Source organism: Antennarius striatus, chromosome 6, assembly GCF_040054535.1.
Source record: "Antennarius striatus isolate MH-2024 chromosome 6, ASM4005453v1, whole genome shotgun sequence".
Taxonomy (NCBI): Eukaryota; Metazoa; Chordata; class Actinopteri; order Lophiiformes; family Antennariidae; genus Antennarius; species Antennarius striatus.
Genome location: NC_090781.1, coordinates 12,414,433 through 12,427,281, shown reverse-complemented (window position 1 = coordinate 12,427,281; position 12,849 = coordinate 12,414,433). Strand labels below are relative to the sequence as shown.

The 12,849-nt window shown below is 42.9% G+C and overlaps 1 protein-coding gene across 1 annotated transcript; it reads left to right on the top strand.

Annotated features, from left to right (window-relative positions):
- The first annotated feature begins 103 nt into the window (after window positions 1-103).
- Window positions 104-12,835, top strand: zmp:0000000529 (WD repeat-containing protein 20). The gene is made up of 4 exons (XM_068318305.1): window positions 104-1,268; window positions 4,109-4,291; window positions 4,912-6,321; window positions 6,707-12,835. The coding sequence occupies exons 1-4, from the start codon at window positions 852-854 to the stop codon at window positions 6,752-6,754; spliced, it is 2,058 nt and encodes a 685-aa protein (XP_068174406.1). The 5' UTR covers window positions 104-851; the 3' UTR covers window positions 6,755-12,835.
- The last annotated feature ends 14 nt before the right edge of the window (window positions 12,836-12,849 follow it).

The window sequence follows — 12,849 nt, the reverse complement described above, 5'->3', positions numbered from 1 at the left end:
GATTGTGTTTTTAACATACTCAAAGCTTGTTTGAGGAGTGAACTGAGCAAAGTTGACACCTCAAACAACTAGTGGCAGATAAGAGCCATCATTTGTTCTGAAGAAAGCATTGATTGCAAAACAAGATATTTAATCAATTTCTTGAAGACAAATATAGGGATGTGAAGGTGGTGGGAAAACACGATTGATTTCATACAAAAAGCAGAATATTTTCAGCAATTTTCAAAACAGTCTAGCCGACTTAAAAACGTGTCATTTAAATCAATTAATTTAGGAAAACCATTTTTTTTAAAAAGTAAAATTCCCTGAACTATTCCATTTTGTATTCATATATTGAAGACCTTCTCCTGAACATACATCAGCACCTCGTCTGCGCCGTGACTTCAACGCGATCTTCTCTCCACTGGGGGGGGGGGTTAAGTGAGGGTTAAGTGGGGCGGGTTGTGGAGGGACGCATGCCCTCTCTTTACCCCCGACACGTTGGTGGGAGTGCGCAGCGGCAGCCCGGGCCAGCACCAGCGGCATCCTGCTGGTCAACGCAGCGGCGGACGAGCTTTACGCACAGCGGATGGACGGAGACCGACGCGCGGTGGAGGAGGAGGATGTTTACCCCGACCCGGAGAGGCTTCCCCTCGCCGATCATCCGTCAGGTCGCTGTGCTGTGGTGGTCGCTGCTGGTGTACAATGAACTGGAGTCGACTGGGAGTGCTGGTCGGCCTAGTTGAGCTCGGCTCCTGCTGCTCGCCTTCGCCTCTCCCATTTCTATTCTAGTACTTTTTTTTTCTCTACTGTTGCTTTTATTATTTCCAGGTCAGAATCTCGGTTTCCTGTGCGGTGTGTTGGGACTAAAAATGGCCGGAGATGGCGGCACTCTGAAGGATATCAATGAGATTAAATCCCAGTTCCGGACTAGAGAGGGCTTCTACAAACTGCTCACCCTCTCGGACTCGCAGCAGCGAGGCGGGCTGCCGCGGGGTCCGTCCGCCGGAGCCACGCTGGGCCCAGGGGCCGGACCCGGTCCGATACCCGGCGGAGGGGTCGGGCTGCTGCAAGGGCCCGGGGCTGCAGCCGCCGCCGCCGCCGCTGCAGCCGCCGCCGCATCATCTTCCTCCAATGCAGCAGCCAACTCGTCCCCGGCGGGCTTCCTGCCGCCCGTCCGGGTGTCCATGGTCAAGCTGCAGCCGGAGGACCCGGGAGAGGAATCGGAGCGGGTGTGCTTCAACATCGGGAGGGAGCTCTACTTCTACACCTACACCAACATCAAGAAGGTGAGCCGGACCGAACCGGCCGATGGAAGGCGGACTTAGCTTAGCATGCTAGCCCAACACCGATGCCGTCAGACCGGGATTCATTCCCGGACACGGAGCCCTGCTTTGGGCGCTGGTGCTGCGTGGATCACGCGTGATCCAGGAGGTTTCATGCGGTGCGTAACGTAGAAATGCGGTGTAGTGCGTTTTGATGGTGAAATCATTTAGATGGATGCACGTTGCTGGTGGTGGTCACTCCTGGGGGGGGGGGGGGCAGTAGGGTTTTATCCCACCAGGATACACTCAGTGGTTGTTTATTTGTTTGTTTATTTCTAAACTTCCCCCCACACACACCCTCCTGTTGTTCCTCACTGGAGTAAAGGAGATATTCAGGTAAACACTGGTGTGAAGGAACTGTTTTCTGTAGGACTTTTTTTTAAACTTCTGTAGTTTTATCCACTTTAACCATATTATGGAGACACCGAGTCGCCTGTGCTTTTTATTCCACTCCTGTTCAGATTCATGTTGCAGCACAGCAACGTGTTAGATTTTTAAATTCATTCTTTTATTTGCACCTGATCATAAATTCACTGGAAGCCTCATGACACGTATCGATCAGCCCCCTGGTTTACGGTTTAGGCCTACATGGAACTGCTGGATGTAGGATTTGCTTTTACTCATGCATTTGATTACTGTGTAGCTGAAATATTTTATAGATGCATTATTTGCAATGTTTTGTCATAATATCTGACTTCAATTCAGTCATGACTTTAACTAAATTGAATCTATTCAGTTATATTAGTTTATACTCCTTCCCTGGAGTCTAGTCCAATAATCTTCATTTGTCCTTAAAGAGCTTGTTCTTAGTATTGCTGACATGCACCAAGGATTTTTAGATGGAGGAAATTGCTTCCTGGTAGCTGCACCACTTGCTTCTCAATAAGAAATGTTAATAAGCCATTTGGGAGGAGGAACTGAAGGACACAAAAAGTTTCTCTTCCTCTAATGTAGCACAGATCAGTGATGGAAGGCGTTGCTGCTGACTATATTTTTAAAATGTCAAGCCTTTCCTTTCGCTGCGCATCAGTCACACTTTCTGTTTTCTGGGTCATGAAGGTTCACATTGCTCATTTAGCTTGTTTTCACGACTGATCTAATTTGGCTTACTCTGCAGTCATTGACTCACATTTTGCTGCAGACCATCTGTTTGCATTTACATGCATGTGACTACACTATTTATCACAATGCAAATAAATATCAGAGATTACACGTCATGTATTGCTTAATCTGTGGTTGTGTTCAGGCAGGATAAAGGTAAATTTAAATTCTACTCTATTCAACTGGAGTTTGTTATTACTGCAATCATGCAGCCTCAAACTGAGTTGTATCCGCTGCCGATACAGTGATTATTATAATTGAGGAGGCAGAGATCACATTCATTTCCCGTTTATACCTCATTTACTCCTGGTGGTTTAGTAAAATCAGTGTCCATGAACTGTAGATTATCCAGAACTGAATGGTTCTAGTCTGGTTTTTGTGTTTACACCTGAATGCAGAACGTACACCAGGTGTAAAATAGCTTGTTCATATATTCAGAATGGACATACTGGCGTATTCTGTACAACAATAATGCTGCATGTTGAAGCCAAGTTCTGATCTGATGCTTTGCATATAATGATTCATTTGTTACGTACAAGTAAATAATTCGATTTGCAGCCGTCTGTGACTGAAGGAGGAAGCCTTTCATTTTATAATGGAATTCAGCAAGAAGCTCTTGATCAAATCCAAACGACGTCCTTAAAGAAGTTGATCTTGGTCGTGTTGATGAATCATTGTGAACGCTGCCCTCCAGGAGCTACTGGCTGATCATCCAATGAGAAGTTTTTAGGTCGTGTTTTGGTGTTCCTGGATGCCTGAGAATCTCTCCAACGTCACTAGTATGTGTTTTTTAACCCAGAGGTCTAGACAGCTTATTGAAGATCACTAACCAGTTTAATTATCTACTTCCGTTCGTACATGTGTATAATGTAATTTCCACTACATTTTTCACGCAAGACAGATGCAAGAGATAATGCTCCGAGAAAGATACTGTTCCTCCATAGTTTGATAGTCTTTTGAACAGACATTTTTCCCATAATGATGGACAGCGTGTGAAGAAAGCCATATGATGTAGCTTTTAAGTTGAAGGCAGTCTTATCTGTCTGTCTAAGTAGGAAGTAGAACTGTTATAGACAGGTGTGCTCAATAGCCCAGAATTTACGGTACTTGAATCTTGACACTACGGTGCCATTCTCAGAAAACTGTCAGATGTGACCTTTGGTGGGATCTCGGTTGGTCGACCAATAACATGAGCAGTGTTTTCTGCCTGGAAATACTCCTGCAGTCTTGTTGCTTTCTGTTTTATGAAAGAAACATCAGAGTCTCTTCGCCTTGTTTGATGGATTTCTCCTTCAATGATTGTAGAAGGTCGACATATAAAGCAGCTCAAGAAAAAAAATACTTGCTCCTTTATTCTGAGACCAAAATTTGATGATCTTTTGCAAGATGAAAAATGTGTTCAATTCAGACTTTGATATAGCTTTCGTGGAAATGTCTGTGGTTTTTTTTGCCATTTTTCAGAATAATAAAAATGCATCAGCATATAATGAATGGACCCAGAAATGGAAGATGTGATCTCAGATGACATTTGACATTTTGGATCAATGCTTTAGTGTGGAGTTTGGCTTTCAAATGAATCCAGAGTTCCAAAAGTTGCACCCATTAAACAGCCTCTAAATGTCTTTTGTGTGTTTGTCCCTCCTTCCCTCCCCGGGGTTGTTCTGCTTCCACATCATGGTCGTCTGTCTCCACTCTGTCTTCAGGCTGTAGACCTCAGTAAGCCAATAGACAAGAGGATCTACAAAGGGACTCAGCCAACATGCCACGACTTCAATCAGTACTCTGCCACAGCGGAGAGTGTCGCTCTCATCGTGGGCTTCTCAGCCGGACAGGTCCAGTACCTCGACCCCATCAAGAAGGAAACCAGTAAACTCTTTAATGAGGAGGTAAATATGCGTCTACTTTGTTTCGTTTCCTCTAATTTAGGTAAATTGTGGACTGTTTCAGATCCGTCTTGTTGTGTATAGTCTCCCGCGCTACATCAGAAGTAATTTGTCATTCTTATATGAATTTTTTTGTCCTTGTTGGTTCGCTGTTGGTACGCCGCATCAGCTGCTGTCTTCTTCTAGTGGGCTTCATTGTTTGCATGGTTTTTACTTCCTCACCTCTGCTGCATTCTCTTTAACGGCATTCCCGATTGAATCTAGGCTGCATTCAAACTTTATCTCGTGAATCTTTTCGAGCCTTAGAAATGAGCTTCTAGTCAGTTTTCAATTTGTTTCAGCTGCAGCCTGTTTCTGGATCTCTACAGACCTTTTCTGTCTTCTACTGCTTCCTTCATGCATGCCCTATTCTTGTTCATATTTAGTTGTTTTAGAGGTGTACATGTAAAGTTCCTCTCCTTAATATCTCTACTTTCACTCTTCTTTACACCTTGCTCACAAATTCGTTTTTTCAATTTCCTCTTCTATCCTCTCTTTCCTAATTTTCTCAAAATGTCTATCTGTCTGTCTCCTTTGTTCCACATTTTCATCTTTCCTCCGACCGCTTCCTTCCTGTTTTCCAGAGGTTGATAGACAAATCCAAGGTGACGTGTCTGAAATGGCTTCCCAAGTCAGAGAACCTGTTCCTGGCTTCCCATGCCAGCGGCCACCTCTATCTCTACAACGTGGACCATCCCTGCGGCACCACAGCCCCGCAGTACTCTCTCCTGCGGCAGGGCGAGGGCTTTGCCGTCTACGCCTGTAAAACCAAGACGCCACGCAACCCATTGTTAAGATGGGCCGTGGGAGAGGGTGGCCTCAATGAGTTTTCTTTCTCCCCGGACGGCGTGCACGTGGCGTGCGTCGGCCAGGACGGCTGCTTACGGGTGTTCCACTTTGACTCCATGGAGCTACAAGGGGTAATGAAGAGCTACTTCGGTGGGCTGCTGTGCGTCTCGTGGAGTCCTGACGGTAAATACCTCGCCACAGGCGGGGAGGACGACCTGGTTACTGTCTGGTCATTCGCTGAAAGCCGTGTTGTTGCCAGGGGTCACGGCCACAAGTCTTGGGTCAACGTGGTGGCGTTTGACCCCTTCACCACTTCCCTGGAGGACGAGGAACCTATGGAACTTAGTGGCAGTGAGGAGGACCTCCACCAGGGGGCGCCAAATAACTCAATGCACTTCGGCCGTGTCCGAACGAGCAGTACGTTGTCCCGTCTTTCCCGCCACAGCTCTAAGGGCGGGGGCACGGCCGCCGTGACGTACCGGTTCGGCTCAGTGGGGCAGGACACACAGTTCTGTCTGTGGGACCTGACAGATGACGTGTTGTACCCACGGCTGCCACTGTCCCGTGCCTTCACTAACACTTTTGGGCCCTCGCTGTCCAACTCAGGCAGCGGTGGGGTTAACAGTACTTCAGGTGGGGGTGGGACCGGAGGAGTTGAAGGACATCATCACCCTCCAAACACTAACACGGGCCCCACCAACCCACCGACGCTTCCCTTACCTCTTCCCCGCTCCCTGTCTCGCTCCAACTCGCTACCCCACCCCGCTGTGGCAAACGCTTCCAAGGGTCAGGGCACTTCAGAGGGTAGCGGGGGAAGCGGAGGAGGGGGCGGGAGCAGCAGCGGAGGGAACAGCACTCCGTTTAGCATCGGCCGTTTTGCCACGCTGTCGCTCCAGGAGCGCAAGTCGGATAAGTCGGGCTGCGGCGGCGGGGTGGAGAAGGAGCACAAGAGGTACCACAGCCTGGGCAACATCAGCAAAAGCAACGATAAGATCAACGTGGCGCCAAGGAGCAACCGGCTCGATGCCGCCAAGGTTTTGGGGACGACGCTGTGCCCACGCATGCACGAGGTGCCGCTGCTGGAGCCACTGGTGTGCAAGAAGATCGCACACGAGAGGCTGACGGTCCTGGTGTTCATGGACGACTGCATCATCACAGCCTGCCAGGAGGGGCTCATCTGCACCTGGGCACGACCTGGGAAGGTGGTACGTCTGCACTCTTTACTGCTTTTGGTGTTTATTTTCTTTGATTTGCTCAGTTAAATGTTAGAAAGCCTCAAAAAACTCTACATTTTTCAACTTGTTTCCAGTTCAATTGTATTTCTTTGGGACATTAACTATTTGATATTAGTTGTTAATTAATATTCTTGTTGTATCAGCAAAGATAGGAACAAAAATAAGGTTATGAATTCAGTGGTATTTTGCAGACAGGCTAATGAATAGTAAGATTTTTCTTCTTTGAACACTCAAAAAATGACTCTGAGAAGAGTTTTTTGTTTTGTTTTGTTTTTTGCACTGAGAAGTAGAACATAGATCCTTTGGTCTCGTCCCTCGTGTCTAACTTTCTTTCATGTCTTATCTCTCTGTTCAGAACTTGACAGCACAGAACGGGAACTCTCCAAGTGGCACAGTGGTATAGCTGGAAGTTTTGCACTCATCCTTCCCTCTTTATCATCTCCTGTATTATTTGTTGTCTTTTCTGTGTAAAACCACCTTCACTGATCTTCAGATGCTAAACTACGGGCCAACAACCCGTGGCCATACCCCACGTACCTCTGCAGTATTAAACCTTCAGTATTACTCTCTGAACCTGCCATCGTCCAAATCCTGTTCCCTGCTGATTGTAGTAACGTGACTGCCACGGCGGTGGGAAACACTCCGTGAACTATTTGCACATGTAGCATGAAGCTAACATGATTTCAGATAGATTTAGAGTTGCAGGGCTAGCTGGTAATCTGGCACCGATATGAAAGCTTGAATAAAGAGCTGGCAGACTTATCAAGTACCTGTCAGGTGAGGTCACCCAAATGCATAACATGGCCAAAAGTATGTGGACACCTTTTTGTTCTTGGGCTGTTTATAATTGTTTGATTGAGGTTAGCTGAGTTTCCAGGACTACGACTGACATTATATTCAAGTTTACAGATCAATGTGTTAAAGCACAGCATACTGACCAATCAGCTCCCTGGAAAACCATTCATTTAAGATCACAGAGCTTTACACATAAATTAGTTAAATTCTATTTCTTTAAAGATGAGTCCTCTCTAACCTTGTTCATCCATTTATTTCTGCCAGCCACTGTGAAAGCCATTTGATTTGGGATTTAATGCGAATCTCAGCTACAACAGAGACAGACTGGATCACTAAACTCTGACCATGTTTTACTTACAAGATATTAAAGCAATGCTTTAAATCATTATATGGAAAAACATTTTTTACTTACTCCCTATCGAGTTGTTTGGATTTTGGGGTTGCAGCTGAAAGAATACAGTTCAAACCATAAAATACTCGTACTGTAAGGATATGTGTGAGTAAAGCCTGGAGCGAATGAAATTACCAAATGTAATAATGGTGGCATTACTTGTTCCCTAATGAAGGGCTGGTGGTATTATCAGCTTGTTAATTAAGCATTCAGTCTGTCATTTATTTCCCAGCTGCCTCTCCTGCGTTGGCAGTGTGTGTTCTGTTGTTTTTCACCTGGATTTACACAAGACTTCTTTTAAATGCCTCTAATTCTATAGTTTTCTCTTTATGTGATGAATACGGTGCTCTGCTTCCAGTTTACAGTCGTGATAAAACACACCTGCAAACACCAGCTCAGGAACATGAACCCGCTTTTAGCTAGATGGGGAAGTTTTTCGTTATCGAGTTGATAATTATCAGGCTTAGAGAAGACAGGTCCCAGGTGTCCACATACCATGGAATATATTAAAAACTTATACCTTATTTGTATCTACCCCATAAGGAATTATAGGGTAATTCCTTAGTAATCCTATAAGGAATTAACCTTCATTCCTTACAGTAATCAATAATAATAATTGTTCACAATTAGACTTTAATGAGTTGGCTGTTACTTTTGTTTATTTGAGTGTAGATCCACTCAGTTACAGTATTTACAATAATTTACTGTAATACAGACTGCAGGTTAGTTTCAGTATTCAGAGTTTAATCATTTTAATACAAAAGAGTCATCTTGATGAGGCCTCAGATTTAAATGTAAACACACTACATTCAGATTAAATCTGAAGGGCTACATGCAGTCAGCAGTGGGGCGGGAAGGCACCCTATGTTGTCCGAGTGTTTCCCACCTCGTGACACTCATTCCCACCTCATCCTGTGTGAACTCCTGTAAAGACTGCATCTAACCCACAGGGAGCATTTCTCCATTTCCATCGCTGACCCTGGACCAGCACAGGGTGAACAACAGGCCAAGCTCGGTCTTCAGCATCTCCTCCACGCCACCCCTGCCATTACCCCTTCAAAGACATTGTAAAAGCCACGGCCATTGTATTTAAGTAATTTATTTTATCACAAGACTGTGTAGTAATTTATAATGTAAATAATGAAAATACTCTATAAATACAAAGAACAAACGTGTATGGAAATAATGACTGGACGGCAAGGATGTGAAGAAAAAAACGTGAAAGAAGAAGATTATTAATATATGAAGATCCTTCTACTGTACATAGAAACCACAGTTAAAATGAATGTCTGCTGTTTTAGAGAACTTGAAGATGTCAATGTGTTTTTATTTTGTGTGATAGAGTTTCTCTGATTTGTCCCTGAAAGCGAGCCGGGTTTAATCTGTCAACTGAGGCAGAAGCATTTCGGGTCCATTGTGGCTTTTTCAAGAGACTTAAATGAACCGAGCACAGAGAGCAATATTAGGAATGGCTGCGAGCTGTACACTTCAGCTGATTCTGGATAACAATAATTCTCTTTCATGCGTGGACATAGAGCTTCTTCATGATTAACTTTCACAAACAAACACGCTCTTGCACATTCCCAACAAGAAAAACACACCAACACACTCCCCTTACGCTGTAGAATCATGCATACTGTGTCCTGGACTCCGTTCCTGTTGTACCTGAATTGCCTCTTGCAGGAATTTGCACATTCAGTAAATCGATCTGTCCTATCAACAAGTCCAACCTGTGCTGCCCTGAGGGATATCAGGGTGTTTTGTTGTCTTGTTTGATTCGACATCTGTGCAGAAACTGCTCCTATTACCCCCCTCCCCTCCATTTCACTGGTTACTTTTACTACAGATGATTTAATCGGCGTTCTTCTTTAAATTAGAGCGCTCTGTGTCAAAATTTGTTTCGATTTCCTTTGCATTTATAATTCTGATCATTGATTCTTTTTCTCAATGACTCTGTTGAGATTCCTGACATTATTTGAATAATAAAAGTCACCAAAATAGGTTACAAGCAAAAACAACCTGTTTATATTTCCCAGATTTGAACCTCCTATTATAAACCTCCCAAAAGGCATTTCGTGATTACTGTTTTTGTTCATTTGTTGGTTGTCATTTGTTTGTACTGGAGTTGGATATGCAAAGATGAGCAGATTTTGAGGCGTAAGACACGTGTCAGGGGACATTAAAATCTCTGAATTCTAACACCATGCTGCATGACACGTTTGATTATTTCTGAGGCTTTCTATCCTGATGATGACACTGAATGCTTATTTTGGGTTTTCATTCTTGTCCTTCTTTCTGGTGGGTTCAGTCAGTCCAGAAGCTGCACCAACCACTTGAGGGAGCAGTAGATGTCTTACATGTCTGTATTTAAGATGTTTTTTTTTCCATGCATGAAGTGAGGAGATGAATCTGTTAACCAATGAAGAGAGAATGGCTGACGTCTGCTGACTGACGGTTTTCCCCCGACTCTGAGTCAAGCTCCATCATGATGGCTAAATGCTAGTTTTTCCAGTACTTTGGTTAATGGGCCATTACACACAACAGTGACATGATTGGCGTTTACTGCAGATCAGCATGCTTTATAACGTTTAGCACGAAGTTCCTCAGAGCTTTCATGAAGCACGGCTTTAGATCCTTGACCTACTTATGTTAAGGTTCACAGCAGTGGTGATCTCACCACTGCTGGTCTTTATTTTAAAGAAATTCTACTGCTGCACAAGAATAGGTAGCCTGTTCTGTAGCCCACCTGAAAGTCTCTTATTAGCCTCGTTGTCATTCGAAACAGGTAAAAACCCATCAATGAGCACGACAGCCCTGGAAAACCAAATACACCTACAGTCAACTTCCTGCATGAAATTAGTTCTTTACAGGGATTTTACTGTATTTACTGTCAAGACACTTTTTAAGCTCTCTTATTCATCTTATTCATATCATCAACAAGGTGTACAGTATATGTGATGGTTGGTCCAGAAATTGTTGGAATGAATCCATTAGTGGGATTTTAAGAAAAGCACTTTAAATGTTGAATGACTGGTTGCTATAAATTTTGAACTTTTTTCAGCTCACTGATAAACATATCCTCATAGCTTCCCAGTTTGTAGCAAACAACAAACTCCCGTCTCATATGAATGGCTGCTCACTGCATTTTGGATTTATTTGCATCAGCATATCTTTTTTTCCTTAGTTGTAATGTTACCTGTTACCTGTGTGACAATAGATCTCATAAATACCAGAGCAACTTCCAGGACTGCAGGAGCCAAGGTCATGCCCTTGGCAGGACAGACGAGCCGCCAGGTTCCTTTCACTGTGTCTGAGTCTGCCTAACAATACTACACAATCCTTTTAGTTGTCATAGCAACAGCATGTCTGCTGAGTGTATCTTGAATGAGCTCAGGGTTGAAGCTCACCTTTAATTTGTGCTTCATTACGGTTTGAGGTAAAAACAAAAAAACTTGTTCCGCTCCCTTCTGATGTAAACAGAATAATTCACCCCAATATGAAATTGAACTAAACTTACGATCGATATTTTTCCCAAGAGATTGAACACATTTATCCACATTTGTTGTATATGAATGCAGATGTGTTCCTGACTGCTCATAAGTCAGTATTTGTATTCATGCAGCATGCAAATCCTTCCTGTCTCACTGTGTGCTCCTCGTCCTTCTCTCCATATCTACTTCTTTCATCAGAACATTTCACTTTATTTTATTTTTTACAACAACCTTTTTTATAGACTGTCATCTCCTCGCTCCTTTTTTGGCTACATTTTGTGAAAATGTGGTTGTGTATGTCTGTGTGTGAAATAAGTTGTGATGAGAGAATCTGAATCAAACGATGAGACGAACATTCTCATCCAGATGCCAAGTGTCTTTCATCTGACTGAAGTAATTACCGTTAATAAATTCAAAAAGGTGCAAGGAAATCTTAACTTGGAACACAGAAAACAAGAACTATCTGAAACTATATTTGGATTATTTTTTAAATATCCAGTTATATTTTTTTCATCACATTAGCAAAATTTGTCAACACAACCAGCATGAGGAATCATTCTTCCCCACAAAAGCTAAGTGCAGTTTCTGCAGCCGTCCCAGAAAAGTCACGTTTCTTTTGTTTTTTCTGTCAGAAGATGGAAGCCTTCAAAAAAATCTAAAATATTATAATAGAATTTTTTTTTTGGGGGGGGGGTGCTTTGTGTAAACCCATGGGAGCAATATCTTTAGGTTAACAAATTGAAATTTAGGTGTTTTTTTTAAAACTAAATTTCAATTCAGCTATAACTAAATTGAAATTTAGTTTAACAACCAACAACCAGACTGGAGATAAATTGAAACTGATCTAGACTCACAATAAAATCCACTGGTAGAAAGTAGTTCTGTCTAATACAAACAAAATGGATGCATAGCTGTTTTAATGCTATGAGACGTATTAAATTTATTTCTTCCATATTTGGATGTGAACTTTGTATTGGTTTGGAAAGACAGATGAATTGCAAGGACTAACTGAGAAGACAAATGCTGATGTATTTTTAATTTCTTCTGTACTTTGTAAGAAACAACAAGGGCGGGGGTTTTTTGGGTAGTAGGAAAAAAATCCTATTTGAGTCATTCTGGAAAATTCAGTATCAATCTGATTTTACATTCTGAGCTGATGTCAGAATATTGTGCATCATTCTACAAATCAAATACTAATTTAGTCTAACGTGTGAAAGCTGGAAATGAACAACAGAATGAACACTAGATAAACAGACGGTTATATTTACTTTGTTGTTGGGACATTAGGTAACGTGTTACCTGAACCTCCAAATAAATAAACTGATCTAAAGCTGCGATCACAGCCAGGTGTTGCCACCTGGGTTATTTCAGTCATTCACCATAACTTCTTATCTGAACACCTCATTCTACAAAGAAACAACTGAGCTTTACAAACAAATCTCATTCCAACGGTTTTGGTCATTTTGTTGTTGTTGTTTTGACATCTCAGGCTATAGTTAAGGCACCTTATTTCAGCGATTGCTTTTAAGTTTCTTATTTCTGTATTATATAGATTCTCTATTTTCAAAAATACAGATTCCCTGTGCACTGCCCCACACACAATCAGGATCACACACACACTCTATGCCTGGTCTGGTGCAAGTTATAATGGCATAATAATAACACTGTATAATTTTGTATATGGAGACCTGTTAATAAAAGTGAAAATAAAATAACTGTGTGTGTGTGTGTGTGTGTGTGTGTGTGTGTGTGTGTGTACGCGCGGGCGTGTGTGATTGAGTATTGAGCTGCAGCTGGACTGATGCCAGATCCATATTAGTC

Coding starts and splice junctions, on each gene's coding strand:
- zmp:0000000529 (XM_068318305.1), top strand. CDS start 852: ATGGCCGGAGATGGCGGCACTCTGAAGGATATCAATGAGATTAAATCC. Junction 4,292..4,911: donor GTAAACTCTTTAATGAGGAG/GTAAATATGCGT, acceptor CCTGTTTTCCAG/AGGTTGATAGACAAATCCAA. Junction 6,322..6,706: donor GGGCACGACCTGGGAAGGTG/GTACGTCTGCAC, acceptor CTCTCTGTTCAG/AACTTGACAGCACAGAACGG.